General features: G+C 39.4%; 1 protein-coding gene across 3 annotated transcripts in view; it reads right to left on the reverse strand.

Annotated features, from left to right (window-relative positions):
* PDE11A (phosphodiesterase 11A) overlaps window positions 1-21140 on the reverse strand; it is a 398617-nt gene that overhangs the window by 20060 nt on the left and 357417 nt on the right. For all 3 annotated transcript variants that reach the window (XM_069985174.1, XM_069985175.1, XM_069985176.1), the window contains 4 exons: window positions 8793-8870; window positions 8060-8123; window positions 4263-4337; window positions 1746-1829 (listed from right to left, as the gene is read on the reverse strand). In XM_069985174.1, the coding sequence (XP_069841275.1) occupies window positions 1746-1829; window positions 4263-4337; window positions 8060-8123; window positions 8793-8870 (301 nt within the window). The remainder of the gene's footprint in view (window positions 1-1745; window positions 1830-4262; window positions 4338-8059; window positions 8124-8792; window positions 8871-21140) is intronic.

Raw genomic sequence — 21140 nt, forward strand, 5'->3', positions numbered from 1 at the left:
TTCAAACATGTTGCCACTCTCCCTAGAAAGTAGACATCCTGTGTAATTATCATCGTTATCGAACGGCAGTATACTCTGTGAAAATCCTGCTGCCGCGCTATCAATAGAGGAGTGCGCCAAACATGGATTTCTTTCGTCAGTGTCATTGTATACAATGCAATCCAGTGCGCTGTCGGAACAATTCCATCTCCAGCGCACACCTGCATCAGGAGCATTAAGGCAGAATTTTGACAGCATATTTTTCCACCCCCCTAAGATGATAGTTACACTTCAAAATTACTCTAGGAGCACAACAGGTAATCCGGAAAGAGATGAAAAAGAATACAATGGCAAAAGCCATTACAGCAACTTAACACCATTACAACTCCAAACATCCTGCCAATGTCATCAGGAACTATCATTAGGGTAAAGAAGAACAAGGAGTCTTGGAAGTGAAAGAGCCTTAATTTCAACATTATTATATCTGTACAGGATTACATGAAGGCACTAAAGGATTTGACCAAACCTAAATCCACAGAAGATATACAAAATGTCTGGAACAACATCCCTTCTGTGTTCCTCCAAAAACTACATTATGTCTAGCCTAGCTAGCATAACTGACGCCGTTCTGAAGGCAAAGGTTGGACACACCAAATGTTGATTGGATTTTTATAATCTTCTGTTTATTAATTTTTCATTTTGTTAATTGATTAAAGTTGTTGAGAGCAGTTTTTCCACACCTGCCTAAAACTTTTGCACAGCAATGTACGTTCAGTTTTTCACGCATATAGGTAATGCTTCTTACATTGCACTCATGCCAAAAAGGTTCTCACCATGAACTGTCATCATAAATATACTATCTGAGTAAATATAAATGTGCTGTGGTTATAAAGTATGTCAGCAGTGTACTTCTACAAACATTGCTGCTAAATATAGTAGCGTTATTGAAATGATTATTAACACCTTCACATCAGTAAAATGTAAAAATACGTACCTGCTTCAGATGCTCCGTGCAGCAGAAATGTAAATATACGTTTCTGACTGTCAGAGGGTTTTGAAGTGTTCGGGACTGTAGTGCGTTCGGCCCCGCACACTTCAGTGTACTGGGAGCCAAGGATAATGATAGGCAGCTGCGATCCCACAGCTGCCTGTTATTAACCCCTTAAACAATGCGATGGATAGCGATCGAGGCGTTTAAGGAAGTCAGTGACAGGTTAAGCACCTGTCATTGACTTATCGAGACTCTCACTGACTGATTGAGAATGCTCTTGTACCTTCGGGCGAGGGTAAGGCACTTACCTCCATCCTGTGGGATCATCCATCTGTGCATAGAGTCTACTCTCAGGCAGGCTCTCTGCACAGATCGTCGATAACACTGATCTATGCTATGTAATTGCATAGCATAGATCAGTATTTGCAATCTAATGATTGCATGTTTAACAGTAAAATATAAATGTTAAAAAAAGTGTAATTAAAAAAAAAAGTTTTTAAAAGTATTTAATAAAACCGTTATAAACTCCCCCCCCTCTCCCCAAATAAGAGTTTAAAATACCTCCTTGGCCATTATAAAAACAAAAAAAAACAAAACTAACATAAATAAATAAATAATGGCATCAATGACCTCGGTCATTAAGGGGTTAAGTACAATCAAATAAAAGCATTTATACTAGTATCACTCTTTTAACACCTGTATATTCTTTCTTTAACGCCATATTTCTTGACTTTCCTTATGGACACAGAGCTTGATAGGATAACACTTAACGTACCTCATACAAAGGCAAACAAATATTGTCAATCCATTCTAACTGCAATCTAGGAAGCTCATCTTTTCTGTTACGGTCAAAAATGGCCTGGAAAAAAAAGAAAAAGAAGCTGATTAGCTGTAAAACATCAGACCTATCAACTTTTTTAACGGTGCGTTTACACAGAGAGATTTATCTGACAGATTTTTGAAGCCAAAGCCAGGAAAGGATTTGAAAAGAGGAGAAATCTCAGTCTTTCCTTTATGAACTGTTCCCTCTTTGTAGTCCATTTCTGGCTTTGGCTTCCAAGATCTGTCAGATACAGTAAATCTGTCTGTGTAAACGCACCATAAATTTACTGCATACTCATTATAACTATTCTTAGCTGAGGTTAAAACTTAAAGATGACCTGTCACCACTCCTGACCTTTCTGATAGTAAATACTTGTATTTTCCATGAAATAACAATTCTGGGACATCTTTTTATAGCTGTGTGATGTGCCGTTCTTATGTTACTAGAAATGTAAGGCTCAATAACAAACTGGCCGTTACCAGTTAGGGGCCGTTACCAGTTAGGAGTCAGATGCTCCCCAGTTGGTTACCGAGTCATACATTTCTAGTGAGAATAACAGGAACATCACATCGACAACTATAAGAATAGGTGATCCAAATGTTATTTCATGGGACCTGTGGTACCGTTTTGTTCTAATTTGTATATTTAGTTTAAACATCCCTTCAAGTCAAGTAATATGTAAAAATTAGAATGAAAAAAATGCAATAGGTTAACCAGGCATTCTCCTCTCTGCTGAGTAGGTGGCACCTGGTTAACTGCTCAAGTCTCCCATTGATTTCAATGGGGCTTGTTAATCGAGTCAATCACTTAAGAACTAAAAAATGTTTATAAGTTATAGTAAGTCTCTAATAAGTTTAAGGTGTGTCAGGTAGCAGAGGGTATAATTTTGGTGGCCATCTAATCTGATGATATGTCCCTACTGCACTGGAGGTGCTGAGGAGGAAGGTATGTCTCTTACCTTCCTCCTTAGCGCTGTTCCGTTGCAGTTAGTAGTTTTCCCCATGGTCCGGTAAGACCGTTAGGAGCATTGCCTGCCCCCATAGTGCTCCTAGTGCTCCTAATGGTCTTACTGGACCATGGAGCAAACTAATAACTGCACCAGAACACCGCTAAAGAGGATGTAAGAGACATACCTTCCTTCCCATCATCTTCTGTGCAATGTCAGCAGGTTAAATTCGTCTAACCTGCTGATATTGACATCTAAAGGGGAACTATCAGCAGGTTAGATAAATTCAACTGGTTGATACTGTATGTGCCTTTTGCACAGGAGACGACATGGAGGAATGTATGTCTCTTACCTTCCTCCTTGGCGGTGTTCCAGTGCAGTTGGCAGTTTGATCCGTGGTCCGGTAAGACCATTAGGAGCACTGGAGCATGCGTTAGAAGCACTGTCCACCACCGTAGCACCGGTCCACCCCCGGCCAACTGGCCCTTCTCTAATTATAATCAATAGGGCAGGCAGGCCAGGTCGGCGCTATGGGGTAGGGCAGTGCTCCTAAGGGGTGCCCCAGTGCTCCTTACGGTCTTACCGGACCATGGAGCAAACTACTAACTGCACCGGAGTGGCACGGGGGATGAAGGTAAGAGACATATCAGCAGATTCGATTTTTCTAACCCTATACATGTCAGTAGGTGGCTTGTAAACCACTCCTACTGATGTCTAATGAGACTTCTGGGCAGACAAGTGCCCAGACAAGTGCCGGGGGAGGGGGAGGAGAAAAGAAATGATATGCTTTTACCTCCCTGGTTTCAGTGCTAGCTGGCACTTATTGCCAATCGGGTCCCTGGACACTTTCTGGTCTGAATGGGGTCCCCACACAGACCAGGAAAAGGCGGGCTGCCATATCAGCAGTATGCGGTCACCAACGGTGTAGCGAGGGTGTAGCGAGCACTTGTCAAAAGAATTGATCTGCCCATAAGTCTCCTTTAATATAGATTAGTCCCATAAGTCCTGGCTATAGGACATTGACTTCTGTATAAGGCTGCATTCACATGACATTTGGCATTGTGGCCACTGTGCCATTTGAGGCATGTATACGTTGGCAAACTGTCAAATTTGGTTGCTAAGATCTACATGCATGGACAGGCATGGGCCACATTGCCGTTAATGGCTCAAACATAGAAGAATTTACCTAAATGTATTCACTAGTTGACTACGTTCAGAACATTAAAGTCAATGGGGCCCATGCCTGTCAGTGCACAAATACATAGGCATTCCTATTTTGATGGTTTAACAAGACATATATGCCATGGATGGTATAATTGTTCTTTAAATCCATCCTCAGTGTCCAACCCCTAATGAATTTTAATTGTTTATTTGTATAGCGCACACAGATTCCGCAGCGCTTCACCTATCTGTATGTTTTTTTAAACACTAAAACTTGCCTCTTGCACTGCGAATGTCCCTTTAAGCTCTATTCTATAAGTAAACACATATGGGGTGTATACCAATGTTCATACAACACTTACTGAAGGAGTCAGTTTGAGCTCTGATCGTTCTCGGTCTCCTTGCTCGAAGAATTCACTGGTCACTAATTCGGCCACCTAAAAGTACAACAGATCAGATTATAGCCCACTCCGATTCTGAATTGTTTCCAACGTTTCCAACACACAATCTCTTAACTAAAACTATTCACAAGTCTTTGTTCCTTGTGTAAAAACCTTCCCCTGTAAAAATGCATGGCTGAATCTGATTCTGCCAACTCTCGCTATTGATGCTAATCAGTATTCTTTGTATTCATTCATATTACCCTCAGGATGTGATGGCCGAGGAAGACATTTGACTGAATGAATGGAAAGCCTTCAAATTTAAAAACTATGCAGAAACTGATTTATCAATGTCAGTATGTGACAGTGCCTGCGGTAGCTCCAGAGTGGAGGAATACAAGCTGTCTGAAAGATGGGGTGGCTGATAGCTGAAAAGACTACAACACCCTATTTGCTTTGCATTCCTCAAGATTACTCATGAAAGAGCGCGGCGCTGAGAAAGCGACAAACACCAGGATTATTTCACAATATTTTATTATACATACACACACAGTCATTCTCTAAATCAGCAAGAAGTCAGAAGACATGATCTACACATAACATAATGACATGACATAATCTAACTAATGACATGACATAATCTAACTTTTTAGAGGCGTCCCCTTATGGTACGTTGATCACCCCAGTAATCAGTCTTCACCAGTGATCAGCTGTAAACAGTGGAGAAACACCACAGCAAATGGTCAATATATCTATAGCACCAAACCAGGGGAATTAAAAGGGGTTATTCCAGTGTCAAAAGTCCACTGGTACCCTCATCAACTTAGAGGTCAAATGTCCTCCGGGTGTATAGAGCGGTAATACATATGTACGGTCAGAACACATGCATGGCCAGTGATCCATACATTCTCAGCTTATCAATTATCAGAAGTTATTTAAATAGTGGAGTGATGGCTGAACATTTGCACTGCATTCATTAAGGGGACATGCTTAGGAATCACTACCCCTAATTCCTTCTCTTTTAAAGTCTTTGCCAACATAGAACTGCTGTCAGCGGCCGAGCTGCGCTCTCTGCTCTCTGCTCTGACAGTGCCGACAGCGTCCTTGGCGAACAGCCTGGCCGGCTGCTGAGGGCGCGCCGCCGGTGTCCCTAGCGGCAGGCCAGGTTGCTGAGGGGCGTGTCAGCTCTTTTCTAGTTATCTGCTGCAGCCAGGGCTTCCCTGCCTCTCTGGCTGAGCGGCACAGCTGTGTAATCAAAGGGAGATTGACAGTTAACACTGCTAATCAGATAGTCCTGTTATCCTGGGATTAGGAGCCCAGCCCCTATAAGTATCATCCCCTATCCCAGATAGAGGCTATAGAGCCTCACTCGTGAGTGTTTCCTTGACCGAGCAATTGTTCTGACTGAGTTTGGTTATTAGATTTCAGCTTGGACTTTGACTATTCTCTGAATCCTATTTTTGTACTTCGCTGACCGGCTGTTTTCTGACTCGGACCTCTGACCATCCCTTTTCTGTGTTTGTTCGTGTGGTCTTTGTTTTTGTGTCGCACTTTGCATAAGTTAGGGAACGCCGCCAAGTTGTCCGCTGTCGCCTAGGGCAGTCGGGGCAAGCAGGTAGGGACAGCTGGGGTGGGCACCAGTGCTAGGGCAGCACTTGTCTAGTGTCTTCTGTCCCAACCCTGACAACTGCCAATATAATACTCGGATAGCGGATTCCTTCTCCCCAACAAACGTTGAACTATAGTTTCCATTGTTTTGACCACGCTATTTAATAAAGCTAAATCATTTTCCATATTACTGACACCACCAGGAATATCAACCCTATTGCACACTTTTGTCTCATCAGGAAACCTTATCTACCAAACCTTCTCCTATGTCACTTACAAACATTTAAAAAAAAAACAGGACCCAGAACAGACCCTTGTGGCCACCACTTGAAAGCAGTCTCTGCTCGGAATATACACCATTAACAACTCTCTGCTCTGATATCTATTCTTCAGCCAACCACAAACCAACTGAACTATCCAGGGATTGATCCCAATTCTCACTAACTTCTCTATTAGCTCATTGTCAGGGAACGGTATCAAAGGCTTTGCTGAAGTCCATGATATCCACGGCACCACCTTCATCCAGCACTTTTGTGACATAGTCAAAAAAAATCAATGATATGAGTTTGATATGATCTGATCACAATAAGGGCTGTATTATATGGCCCGATATTCCTGATAAGTGAGTGCCGATCTGCTAGACTGGTGCCTGTTACAGAGCCCATTACATGGCCCGATTATCGAGCAGCAAGGGCTCTCCATACATCCCTTGCTTTGGTGTAAAATAATAGAGATATATACTAGCTTGATCACATTGCACAGTGTCCTATAGCCTTACCTGTGGGATTCCCCAGTCTCACTTGTGGTCCAGTCTCTGAAGTAACAGGCCACTCAGCCAATCACAGGCCATGGTGCTGTCCTGTCTTGGCCAGTGATTGGCTGAGTGGCTTGTCACTTTAGGTACAGGACCAGAAGTGAGGGATGTAGCAGCGGTGACCGGGGAATCCCACAGACAAGGCTGTAGGACACCTGGGGAGCCTGAATTGGTAGGTAATAGCTGTATTATTTTATGCACACAATCCTCAACCCTCGGCCGTGCTACCTATTACACGTAGCGACAACAATCAGCAGAAGACCAACTCTTAGGGCCCTTAGACCAACAGATTATCTGACAGATTTTTTTTGAGCCAAGGAATGGACTAGAAACAGAGAACAGGTAATAAAGGAAAGACTGAGATTTCTCCTCTTTTCAAATCCATTCCTGGCTTTGGCTCAAAAAAATCTTTCAGATAATCTGTGAGTGAAATAGGCTGATCGTACTCTTTATTACACGGAGCGATAGCCTGATTCGGCCACTTATTGCTCCATGTAATAGGGCCTTAGAGCCATGCATGGTTGGATCCATCAAATTGTTGTGGGGAGTTGCCTTATGTTCACCTTAGCAATGTTTATACTTCTAGGCAATGGGCATAATTGTATAAATATTATCATTATAACTATAATATTGATAAATACTTGTATTTAAAAAAAATTAAATTATTATTTTATGAAAACATGACTATTGAGGTCTATACCCCATCCTAACTCTACATATACAGCTGATATATGGCAAAATAGCTTTATTGCACTCGTAGCTATGAGTATGATCAACCAAATAGAATGGCATGGTAGTCTGGGCTTTTCTTATGGTAATGTATGGCAGATGATCCCCCCAATGGTTCCTAGTTGGCATTCAAGCAATGTCTGGAGTTCAATTCCCTACATTAGTGTTATTCTTTCATGCAAACCAGACTCTGCATACATACAAGTCCATACTGTTATCTGCATCAATGGGAGCATTATCGTCTAAGCCAAATAACAAAAAAGTAAAAAGAACCTAGGCATGACGTCTCCCCATGCTGACGGGAATGAACAGCAAGTGTTTCACCATAAGCAAGTGGCATGGTCTGACAATATAACACTTGCACTCATGTCTATTAATGTGTAAAACAGTTATAAAAAGTGCACAGTAGGTAGATGGAGCAGAATGTGCAACAAAGAGGTAAAACTATTCAGTTACCTATGGTTAAAAAAAAGGCTACTACTGCAAATCCTTAGAGTCTTCCATCCTTCCGATGAACAGAACCACAAGGGTTATATTTTTATGGTGATATTGTGTAAGTCATTGGAGCCCTTGTAATATTGTCCCATCAGCATGTTCCTCCCCTACCCAGCAATAAATCAACACTTGCCTGTCTTGAGATCTCCCATGGTTTGGTTGCAGCTCCAAGGTCACATGCTGTCATCAGCATTGATCTGAAAGAGAGGGGAAGATCAAAGCAAACATACTATGCTGGTACTGCTTTATTGGGCTGAATATAGTATTTGATAGAACCGAAATAAATAGGCTGTATTTGCACATAGCAGCCTACAATGCATTGAGAAAATAAGTAAAAATAAAACATGGAAAGAGAGAATCAAGAACTGGAATGTACCTCGGAGACTGGCTAGTCTCTGTTATTGATGATATTTAGGGTCTTATGTAGGGCATAAATAGCAAGTTACATATAGGATAATATTCTTTAGACTGGACATACCAGTAAGATATAACAATATAATTTTAATTCCCCCCCCCCATTATTTGTATAGCACTAACATAATCCATGGCTGTGTACATAGCTTGTCATGATCAATACATATTCCATCTGTTTATAACATTATATTACAATATCATTCACAATTTGTCAATCACATGATCCTTATAGAAATACAAGGTATATGGCTTTAAAATTCTGACTAGGTCACAGAACATGCTGAATTTGATCAGATTTTTGGTTCCCCTAATACTGAATTTTTATTAACTTCATATAATTTAAAATATTTTTTAATGTACAAATGTAAAAAAATTCAAATTGTGCAATAATAATAATAATAATAATAAATAATTTAATTAAAATATAACTCAGCAAGTCAGCATTTCCCTACCTGAATATGGTTCTGTGAGTTTTAACATTCCAGTTGTATTCTCCTTTACTGACCAGTTCAAAAAACTCATTTCGTCTCCTGAAAAACACAGAACACGGGCAGGTTAATGGGATCAGAGATGTAAAAATAGAAATTGTTATAGGATGTGATGTTACAAGATTTGTTTGCCACTTGCACCTGACAATGTTATCATGACAATTTATCAAGATGGATCAGATTTTGGCTTTAATGTAACATACCGCCCTCCCTGTGGACGAGAAAAGAAATTGTCATTCTTCTTTAGAAAATTGTAAAGTGGTTAACTCACACATTGCCGGAAAAATGAACTATACCCAACGCCAAAACATAAACACGTCAAACAGAGGTTATTGATGACTACAATAGATTTTATATGCAGTAGTTGTCATTATCACATATTAAGGGGCAACTTAACGAAAAACTAACTTGCTCTTCATGAAGAAGAATTATAGTATTCTGGGACTATATGGTTCCCTATATGTACCCACAACGGGGAAAATGACATCTGTGTTTCTTGAGGGCCATCATTTTAGCGCCAAAAGTTGCCCGTCTATTAATAATGACGACCACAAATAACAATTATGAACATTATTTGTGGCTTTCATTACTAATAGATGACTCTCTTACCATGTCGAGTCCAAAGCCTAAATGTTGAGTCCGATCATTCGTCATTTGAATACCTGTGGCTGGAGAAGTTGGATGCAGCCCTAGGGAGTTCTGGAAAACATGGATAGAGCCATAAGCTGCATCCAACTTCTTCAGCCACTGGTATTGAAATTAATTTAAATCAAATTGACCCCTTAATAGCAAGCTGTTTTTCATTTTTACATTTTCCCCCAAACCATAACTCTTCATTCACTCTTCTATCTACAGAGCCAAATCAGGGTTGTTTTTTTGAGGGGCCAAATATACTTTGTAATAAAACCTTCTATTTTACCATAAAATGTACTATGTCACAACAACAAAAGATCTTTTTGGGGTAAAAAAGTAAAAAAAATGCAATGTTTTGTTTCTATTCTGTGTATTTTATGGTAAGGCGGTGTTCACACAACGTCAAAATATTGAAAAGGCAGCTTATTTCCATATTTTAAAAAGCGTCCGTTTTAACTGACTGCAATGGCAATGCATTGATGTCAATGGGAAGGCGGATGTCCAATGCACACAGTGTATTGAAAAACTGAAGTTTTTACCGCAGATGGCAAAATAATGAACATGATCATTATTTTCGGACGTCATTTGCAAACAGCGGACGTTTTTTATTAGTAGTTCACACACAGTTTTTCTTTTTACGCTGTTCTTTCTCCGTTTTTACTATTAAATTCAATAGACTTTTCAATTACGACACATCCAAAGGCAACACCAGTCATTGCACTAAGGGGAGGGCAGGCTGCTAAATGACGTCCGTTATTTTAGACTCAAAATACTGGACGTCATTTTAAACGGAGCTGAAAAAACATTGTGTGAACATAGCCTAAGACTGACAATTTGTCTTTATTCCTCAGGTCAGTATGGTTACAATTCCCAGTTAATATGATCTCTGTTATGTTTTACTTAAAATAAAACTTAAAAAAAATAAATAAAAATGCTTTGAATGGTCATATTGTCACCTTTTTTTTTTTACCACAAAGGTGTGCGTGGTCGCATCTAGTTTTTGTCGGTACCATTTTGGGGCAGATGGGACTTTTAAATTTCTTTTTAATTCAATTTTGCAACTTTTTCAAACAATTTTGGTATTTTTTTAATAGACTGCATATTTTGTAAAGAGAATCATATAGGAAAGGCAGAAAGAAAAACACCATACCCAAAACAGGATTTGTTTTAAAATAAAAAGTTAGCAATCCCAAAATGCCACATATGAATTGCTATATAAACTTTTTGATAATTTGCTATAGACTTTAAAGTAACATCTGGCCGCAGTATTTTAAACCAAACAATGCATTTAAAACCATCAAAGTCCAGTCAAACACTGTTTACTATACATTACCCCAAGTTTATACTCGTAAAAAGTAAAAATCCCCACTATAGTAAATCTCACCTATAGTGTTTTACATTTCATTAATCACAATACAAGGAGCTTAGATAGACTCATTTGAAGTTTTGTGGTTCCTATTTTACAAAATCAATTATCTGAACTTTTACAAAGCAAAGGCAATTTGTCACTTGCACTTTTATATCACCTGGCTCGGGGTATTCCATTGGTGATAATTTGCAAGTCTAATAATAGCAAGAAAAGGGCAGAGAATGACGTATGGAGATGTTAATTGTAAGTGGTGGTTTAAAACTAATGATTTACAATCACTTGCGGTGTAATTAAAAGAAAGGGTTTCAGCCGAGACAGATCTGATAAAACTGGGAATTGTGGGATAAAGGTTTTAGTGCTCCTCTATAACCATAGATTTACATAGTTGTGTGCAGTTTAAGCTAGATGGATAATCACACTGATACACATACAAACATTTATAAATGTGCTCTTATTACTTTATTCTATTTATTACCGTATTTTTATTTTTGTCTCCTTCCTTTGCTTTTATGTATTTGTTCTCTGGTTGGGCCCTGGGCCTCATATAGTTGTTCAGTCCAACAGGTGGCTTATCCAAACCTTTTAAAGCTTTGTTCACACTAACATCCTGACTCCTGTTTAGAATGGAGCTATGCCTGATCCATTTTACATGATACCAGTGAATTCCCATTAATTACTAATAGGGTTTTAGTAATTTTGATGAAAACAATATAGCACTACACACTGTGCTGTTTTTCCTTTGGAAATAGTGGAAAGCACAAAAGAATCACATTCCATAAACGCAATAATAATAATAATAATAATAATAATAATAATAATAATAATACTTTATAGATTATATATTTCTTCTTTTATTAAAGGAGTAGTCCAACCATCTTTAAAATCTGGCAGCCAGCAGGGGCAAGGGGGGAGTTGGATCAGGAATATGAACTTACCTCTCCCTGTGCCCACGGGACAGGCCTCGGAACCCCTGCCTGAAGTCATTTGTCATTTTTCCACAAGTTGTGATGACATCACGACTCAGGGGAAAATGCTTGTCCTGGCTGATGGACTAGTTGTTCAGCCAATCAGTGAGTGGAACGGTTTCCCACCCCAGTCACTGACTGGCTGAGTGGCCAGTCCATCAGCTGGGTTTGGACATGTCAGCAACGGCGATCCCGGAGGCTGGTGGAGGTCCCAAGGCCGGTCCCGCTGCTCACTGCAAACACAAGGAGAGGTAAGTTCATACTTGTCCACCCTGCACTGGATTTTAAAAATGGACGGACTTATCCTTTAAATAACTTAAAATTCTGTTGGTCTCCATTGTGCCATCTCTGATCTGACAAGGCTTGAATTACACAAAAGCTCTGGAGGCATCCTGTGGCATCAGGTACCATGGAGTTAGCAGCAGAATTGGGTAAATTGGAGGCCAAGTGAGCACCTAAACTTTTTCTAAACTATTTTTGGCAAGTTGCATTATCCAGCTGAAAGACGGAAGAATGTTGCAATGAAGAGTCTATGCAATTTTTAGGTATATGATACATGCCAATGTAACATCCACATGAATGCCACAGATTTTCATAGCAGACCATTGCCCAGAGCATCCCATTGCCTCCATCTGTTTGCCTTCTTCCCATAGTGCATGCTGGTGCCATCTCTATCCCAGGTAAGTGACATACATACACCTGGCCATCCACATGATGCAAAAGAAAATATGGTTCATCAGACCAGGCCCCCTTATTTCACTGCTTTAGGGACCACTTCTGATACTCATGTGTCCAATTTAGGTACTTTTATTGTTGGACAGTACTTAGTATGGGCACTCTCACCAGTCTCTGACTATGGAACCCAATACGGACCAAGCATTGCGACCCCTTTTTATCATAGCCAGTAGTTAGGGCTTATTTCCACATCCTGTATTCCATGCCTGTAGTGGAGTGTTTCCTACTCCAGCATGATCGATCAATATCAGGGAAAGTGTTTAAATCTCTGTGGCACTGTAATGAAGCAGCCGCACAGGATGTGGGAATAAGCCCTTACTCTTTTGGTAATTTGTGATCCGTGTTATTTACTTTACCTGTCAGTGGTTTTAATGCTGTGGCTGATCAGCGTATGACCAAATTATCATTGAGTCTCAGTTTAAGAAAAGTATAAAATCAATCCTATAAAATAGAGAATTTGCAGATGTACAAGGCATGTCCCTATATGAGACGTTGATTATCTGTAGCGTCTGCCTCCTCCTCCTATTCTACATAAGATGCCACTGGCATTCAGCATGAAACTCCAATGTGAGTGGAAACAAGAGCATCTGAGAAAATAAATAATTCTGGGACACGATCCAAGTGTGGTACATAGGTGGTTTCCATATAATATGGATAGAACATTAATTACTGTTTATACCCAGAATTGATCAAGCGAGGATAATGAAGAAATTAGCAGGAATACCAGTAAATGTATGACTACAGCTTTAAGCTAAACTAACTTGGCACAGTCGCTTATTAATACATACATTAGATTGTTCTCGGAGTATAAGAGGGCGGCAAATTAATTACTGCTGGAAAAACACGGCTGTAGAAACCAACAATATGTGAATATACATATAAAGATCTAAAACCTATAATGTAAAAGGCTGTTGTGTCCCCATTATGTTCCTGCACACATCCTCAAAAAATTTGATGTTTATGGTGTCTTCGTACCTTCGTTTGATGGGTCCATCATTGGGTCTGCCATTGTTTTTTTCTAATTCATCCCAATTTATCCCCCACCCCTACATGACATAAACGGCTTCCAGTTCCATCATGTCTAGTACCCTAATCTCACGCTCTCAATAAAAGTAACAATCCTGTTCAGTCAACCTCATTGTGTATGTTGGCAGAGATAAAGGCAATGGAGAGCTTTGAAAAGTTTTTTTTTAATTTTTTTTAATTCTTTCTTTGTACTTTTATGGTAAAAAAAACCCTGCAAAATATTCCCCCTATACATTTAAAATATTGCCAACTTGTTTCTCTACTAACTCTACAGTTTGTCATGTGAGCTCTGTTTTTCTCTACAGTTGTACAAAGCCTAAATAAGTCTCCCCTTGTATATGCTCTCCCCTCTCTATAATGGCTGTATGAGTTGTCCTCCAAGAATCCTCAACCAACCTGTCCTCAAATTGAGCTGGTGTGTAAACCCCCTCCATGCTGCTATTTCTAACTCTGAAAAAAGGTCCAGCTAACTGATTTATCTCATCTTTCTCTTAACAGTAGCTAAACTGGATGACTATTTTAATAAAGACTATTTGTAAAATTGATTAGTTTTGCATTCAGGGAACTATACAAAAGTGTGACAGTGAAAACTGTCAGTCCAAAAGTTTACATATTACAATAATCAGCCAATGGATGCTATACACAAAAACATATACCATATAGTATAGCTTCTTGGTATGACCCACTAAGGCGGTCAGAGAAGCCTAGTTTAACTGCGGTCTGCAACTGGCAATTGGTCTTCATTGCGCCTGCAAGCAAATGGGATTATGGGAAAGTTTTTGTGCTGTTGCACAGTTCAGAGAGGAAACCAGGGAGTGATCAGATCATGGGGGAGAAAACAGTACAGGGATGTAAGTTACTTAACAACAGCACATATAATACTACATTATATATAGAGAAATGTTCATAAAACATCTGATTTTACAAATTTTGCTTCATACGACAACCCCTTTAAGTAGCTATATTATAAATTTGTATCACACTGGTTTGCATGAGGTCTTTTATTGTATAACGTTTGCTATTTATATTTTAACCTATTGCCATTCTAAGCATTTGTAATTTATTATCACTTTAGTTTCCATTACCATATTTGAGCTTCAATGTCTCGCATACCTGCTGACCACCATGGCAATGGAAATTGATTCTGTACATTAGACTGTAAACTAAAGAAACTGTAATAACACGACATGTAAAAAGAGTCAAGGTTGATCAAATCCTAATAGAAAGCCTATTTTCTCCAGACGTAAAGCTTACAAACTTCAAAGGAAATTCACTTTTGCTTATTCATCTGTAACAGAGAAGAACTGTGCAATTTAACATGTATATATGATACCGGTGCAGGGTCCATCTATATATTAAATGATAGCGCGATGACAACGTGTATGCTTTTAAGTCGCAGGATACTTTAAGGGTTCTTGAGCAGCTATTCTCCTCTCTGAATTGGTTTACACTACAGCCAGTGAACCTGTGCAAGTATCACATTTGTCAAGCCCATCTGGCGGCCTCTGACATCTAAAATGAGCATGGCTCATTTGTACCAAATTGCAAGCAGCCCCTGAACAGTCTCACTTCATACAAAAATGACTAATATGGTGGCGCAAAGTATGTCTCCTGTGCCCTGTGTCTAGCCGTGTAAACAAGCAATTGTAGTGGAAGTCTCAACCTGCGTGAAGCCCTACCGATAAAAAAACAGATATTTTCCGTAAAGCTTTCTTGTTGTGGTTTATATTAAAACATCGGATTATGATGATGTGATTTAATGATGATTTGTAGCTATGTAAAAGAATACGTAAAGACGTCAGTACTCTTCAATCTTACACTTATGTGTTATTGAGGGAGAACGTAGTGGGGTGGCTATGGGGATTGCTATGTCTCTGTTCAACATATTTTTTTCCATTGATATAAATGGTTACGGGTATTGGAAATCTGGTATTGGAGAATAAAGTTTTATTCAATTTGCGCAAAAGTTTTTTTTTTTTTGTAAATATGTGAAACAAGTAAAGTACCCATCACATGAGATCACGTAACAATGTAATACAAAAAATATGGAAAAAAAGGATACAATGTCATCAGGTTTTCTTTACCCAGAGTTTTTATTCTGCATTTGTTTCTTTTGTGTTTTATTATGTTACAGCCAGATGGTTCATGCTCAAATATTGTAAAATATTCAATGCACTACAAACAACGGGGAAGATGAAAATTGATTGTAAGAAGTCTTAGAAGAAGTCTAAAGCTGACTGAAAATTTGGTGCAACTGTCTAGTCCAAGTTTGCACCTTTCATTACTTGGCTTTTGTCATTGCTTTGTTTTTTTTTGCCAAAATTCTATGCTGAAATTTTGCCACATATGTTGCATGTAGTGTGGTAATTAAGCTGCTCCCCCTTTCAGTGAAGCTAAGCCCACTTTCCTGTAAGTCATGCCTCTTTAAATGAGTGTCTAAAAAATGTGTAAAACACACCAAAGTGTTGTGTTAGCTTATCCGGCACTTTTTACAGGTTACTGCCCTAAAACAAACATCTTATTCTTACCTCTCTATGCTCTCCTGCTGTCCTCCATTGGTGTCTCCAGGTCCCCCACTGATCACAACCACTGCCACTTCAAGGTGCACTTATCTCAGCAGTATAGAGTGAAAAAATAAGGCTAGTAAGAGCACCCTGAGATGCAGTCCTGTGTAAAACTAAATTTTTAATACCATACAAGCCATAGTTGCGTATTGTACCAATGCGTTTAACACAGGTGCGCTTAGTCATGAACCATGATTAAGTGCACCTGCGCAAAACGTGTTTGATATGAAACTTTTAGCTTGTACGGTACTAAAAGTTACCTTTTACAGGACTGCATCACAGAGTGCTGTATTATCCATTTTCGCTCTATACATCTCATGTACCAGGCACTTAGTCCCTGCCAGAGTCCGTGCACCCTCCTAAGAAGTTTTGTTTGCTATCAAGAATTGTTTAAGGTGAGCTGACCAACACCACTTTTTTTGCATATGTTTATCTCAGCAGTCACTGCCTACTCAGCCAATCACTGGCCGCATCGCTGTCACGCCACAGTCAGTGAATAGCTGAACAAACTGTCACTGCCAAGACGGGTTTGTCTCAGAAGTGGCAGAGGCTACATTCAGCAGGACACCAGAAGGACACCAGGCAGGACACCAGAAGGACACCAGGTGAAACGGAGAAAAGAGAAAAAGATGTTCTTCATGTTTTATATAAAGGCAGCAATGTATCGGGGTGGTGTAGGGTGGTATTTTTTTTCTGCTGTTTTATTATTAGGGTATAAGGTTTAAAGTGACTCTGTACCCACAATCTGACCCCCCCCAAAACCGCTTGTATCTTCAGATAGCTGCTTTTAATCCAAGATCTGTCCTGGGGTCCATTAGGCAGATGATGCAGTTATTGTCCCAAAAAACAACTTTTAAATTTGCAGCCCTGTGTCAAATTGGCGTGGCCTAGAGTACCCATGCCTTAGGATTGCGACACCCCTCCGTCCCTCCTCCCCTCCCTCCTCATTATTAGGAATGCCCCTAGAACAATTTCTCTTATTCATCACCTGTGTGAACACTGCACATGTGCTGGATCATTAAGGCCCATGGGCAGTGTTCAGATAAATAGGAAAAATCCTGCCCGGGGGCATTCTTAATGATGAAGAGGGCGGGGAGGAGGGGTGTCACAATCCTAGGACATGGGTACTCCAAGCCCCACCAATTTGACACAGGGCTGCAAGTTTTAAATTGTTTTTTTAGGACAATAACTGCATCACCCGCCGAACGGACCCCAGGACAGATCTTGGATTAAAAGCAGCTATCCGAAGGTACAAGCAGTTAGAGGAGGGTCAGAGTGTGGGTACAGAGTCGCTTTAAAAAAGCCAGGCAAAACATAACATAAAAGTGGGAAAAAAAACACCACTAAAATGCTTGTTTAAAAGCTCCTGTGGTGGTTATTACATTGAGTTCCTCATTTCTCTTCTTTCGTAAGAAGGAAGACTTGTGAAACATTAAAATGCTCTAGCTACAATGTAATAAAACATTAAAAACAGTAGCTTAATGACTACCAGAGTGCTCTGCTCCTGCATTTGTCCTGGTATCTGGGTGGTTGTGCACTATGGAGTTTTTCCTATTTGCCCTTTAGATAATCAGACTTATACAGCAATATGATTCCTAAATCTATACTCTTCTCGTAGATACTATACTGGTTTGTCCTTTATAGGTTCTCAATTCTATTTCCACCATCGCTTTGGTTGCTACCCACTGCTTTGATTCCGTTTACAGGAGCCAAACTCAAAGAGAAATATTAGTAGGGTCTGAACTCTTTATCAAGAAGTTCAACGGACTCTTCTAGAGCTGCACTTATTTTCGTCATTGCATTAGCTCTCACTAGCTCTCAGCTAGATAGTCCAAACCTTTTGTTCTATCTATCCACTTTAAGTTTGTATTGAACGTTTTAGGTGACTACATTTTTAAGGTATAGTGATAAACTTTACACAGAAAAAAATTCCAGACTGCTTTTTTTTTCTTCATTTTAGCATTTATAAAGTAGTAATATAGAGAAGAGGCCAACTGGAGGGTGAGATGTGAACAAGGTGACAGTCAAGGACAAGGCTCTCTCTAACCAGAAGCACCATGGGGTTGAAAAGGTGAGTATGGCTAAGTTTCCGCTTCGGGAACATATTGGGGGGTTGCAGCTGCCGTATTGAATAGACATCCGCTTATAAAGATCATGTTCTTTATTAGCATCCATTTGTTTAACAAGATGGCTGCATTCCCCCGATATGTTCTTGAAGTGGAAACATAGCCTATGGCTATTTTTTTGTTTTTGCAGAAAACTTTAAATTAGGTCTTTTACTCTTATTTAGGATGCATAATTCTAAGGGGCAAGTCTAATTTCACAGATAACATAAGAAGAATAACAATATCATCTTATGGTGTGGAATATAGTTATGGCCTAAAAAAAAAATAAAAAATTATATATATAAATATATAAATGAAATTTGCAGTGGTAACTTGTAACTTGAAACAACACAAGCCTTTACAATATACATGATTTTAAAATATTTTCTTTTGCGAATAAACCCTCACAATGTGATCCATTGACTTTCCGCAATGCATTTGGAAGCCATCTCACCATAACACAAGTTCCGACTTTGTTAGATCATCATGGCCCACAGAAGCATGTCACTATACCAATATCATGGTGTGTTATAATAATAACATCCCAGCCAACCTCTTCCCCGAAGCTATGAAATTTATATTCCTCCTTAAACAGTTAACAAGACTTGGAATGGATTTTAGTGATGGCATTTTTCCTGAACCATAGGCTTGTAAACACAATGGGGAGCCATTAGGATTCATGTAGCTGGGAATCTTGCCCTTAACATTCACACATAAATGGGCTGCTGGCTGCCTGTGCTCATGCCCATCTGTCTAATGGGCATTGTGCCTGATCACAATGTGTGCTCCTGTCTCACTAAGGCACAGAGAAAAACTGAACAATAATGTATCAGAAGGCAGCCTGGAAAACATTCACTGCTGCTCTGCTACCCTGAGGAGTAAAGATCTGTGAACATGCGCGAATGTGATGGTAGATACATAACATACACGTCTTTTATTTTACACCTCCATAGAAGGAAGTCATGTGACTCTACTGATATTTTTATTAAACTTCGGCACCTTTGGAATCTGTAACCAACCATTGCCCAACGTTGCAAAAAAATAAAAAAATAAATCCACCTACGTTCCCAGTATCTTTTCCATACTGGGTTAGAACAGGCATTACAATACATTTGCCTTAAAATACTTTGAAAGAGTATAAAAGGTGAATAAAAATAGGATGTGAGCACTTCTATAAACCGGGGTGACTGAAGATAGTTGCACTAACTCCTTGGTGAAACAAAATCAAAGAAAGACGTCGGGAGCATAACTGTTTCACTGGTAGAATAGCACAGCACTCAGGCATAGGTACAGCACAGCTATGGTTTATTTTTTTCTGCATTATCTGTACAAGCAGCGACCCACCAAGTGAAGCCACAAACAGACAGGAAATTCAGTATTATATGGTGGCCAATCGGATGAATATTACCCTTGTAGTACAAGGATGACTCGAGTAAATCAGAATGGGAGCTGCTCCTCTGTTTTGGTTCATAAAAGGAGAGGTTGGTCTGTTTACAGCATGCTGCCTTGTGATGAATGATTCTACAGAAAAGCAGGCAGGAAGCAAATACAGCAGGTGCTGCAACCTTACTGATTGTGCAGTAGTTTTCAGTGAAATAATGAGATCTGCAAAAGCTTTCGGCTGGGAACTAGCAGGAGTGCTGTGGGAGGCTAGTAGGCAGAGAGGGAGGACTGTGATGAAGAGTTGAGGGAAAGCAATGCATTCTGGGATTTGTAGTACTGAGCAACTGCTCAACCAGGAACTACCAGCAGAAAAGACCCCACAAATAGATTGTTGGTGGTTTCAGAACTGGGGCTGATAAGGTAAGCAATGGTAAGCAATGATTTATACTTCTGCAGCATGTTTATTTTTATTTTTTACCCCTTTAAGGGATTTACTCAAAGGGTTCATGGTATTTCTAGTCTTTTTGCTGTCTGAGACAAACTTTCCTAACTGGGGAAAACTTGGCTGCATATATACGCCCAAATCCTGCCCCTGCTCCTATGCTGCCCTGTGCGGGGAGAAAAGTGTGGTACTCTAGGTGAGATTGTTGCCTTGTTTAATGGACGATATACTCCAAAGATGGGAATCAGCTTTTTTATAGGTAGTTTTATATGAAACAACCTGATTATTTTCCCAACATTGCTTCAATGACAATGTCATTATTCACACAAACATATATTTAACGTATGAAACATATTTTTCAATGTAATCTATATAATAGAGTTCTATGATAAAATATATACCCAGAATTATCAGTTACTTTTCTACTCCTTTGGACTATGCATACCAGGTTACGTCTATGAGCTTTCCATGACAGGCTGTGGTTAAATCCACTGGAATTCTCTTTAGATTCCTCAGAAAGGTTTTACATTCAGTATCCTTGTCTGCCTCGTGTGTTTACCGCACCGGGACTCCTGGGATGCATCAAATCTATTTAAACTTTTCATGATTGATACCAAATGACTTGAATTAAGTCATCCTGACATGGGATATTAATGGCAGCGAGAACAGGAATTTAAGCGGATATTTTAAGCAGAAAAAGTCAAATAAACAGGCTATTTTAGACGAAATTGGACTGAAAAAGACAACCATTGAGATCAGGCTTAAAAAAAAGGAGAGAGAAATTACTTGGTGCCCTAATATATATATATATATATATATATATATATATATATATATATATTATAGATTGATGACTGAGGTAGTGTACAATATGAATCACAGAAAATTACAAGGCTCCCTGGCAGCAAGCGGGGATTACCAGCATTTATGTCAAAGGAATACAGGGCGAGTCTAGTATAAAACTGATATATGTAAGTACACGTCAGTGGCGGACATAATAGCTATGATGTATAGAGAACTGAACCTTCAGTTTCTAGATACTTTGTTTAAATTATTAGTAAAATGCTTAAATAGTATTTAGGTCATTACG

The sequence above is a fragment of the Dendropsophus ebraccatus genome, chromosome 9, assembly GCF_027789765.1.
Source record: "Dendropsophus ebraccatus isolate aDenEbr1 chromosome 9, aDenEbr1.pat, whole genome shotgun sequence".
In the NCBI taxonomy this organism is placed as follows: domain Eukaryota; kingdom Metazoa; phylum Chordata; class Amphibia; order Anura; family Hylidae; genus Dendropsophus; species Dendropsophus ebraccatus.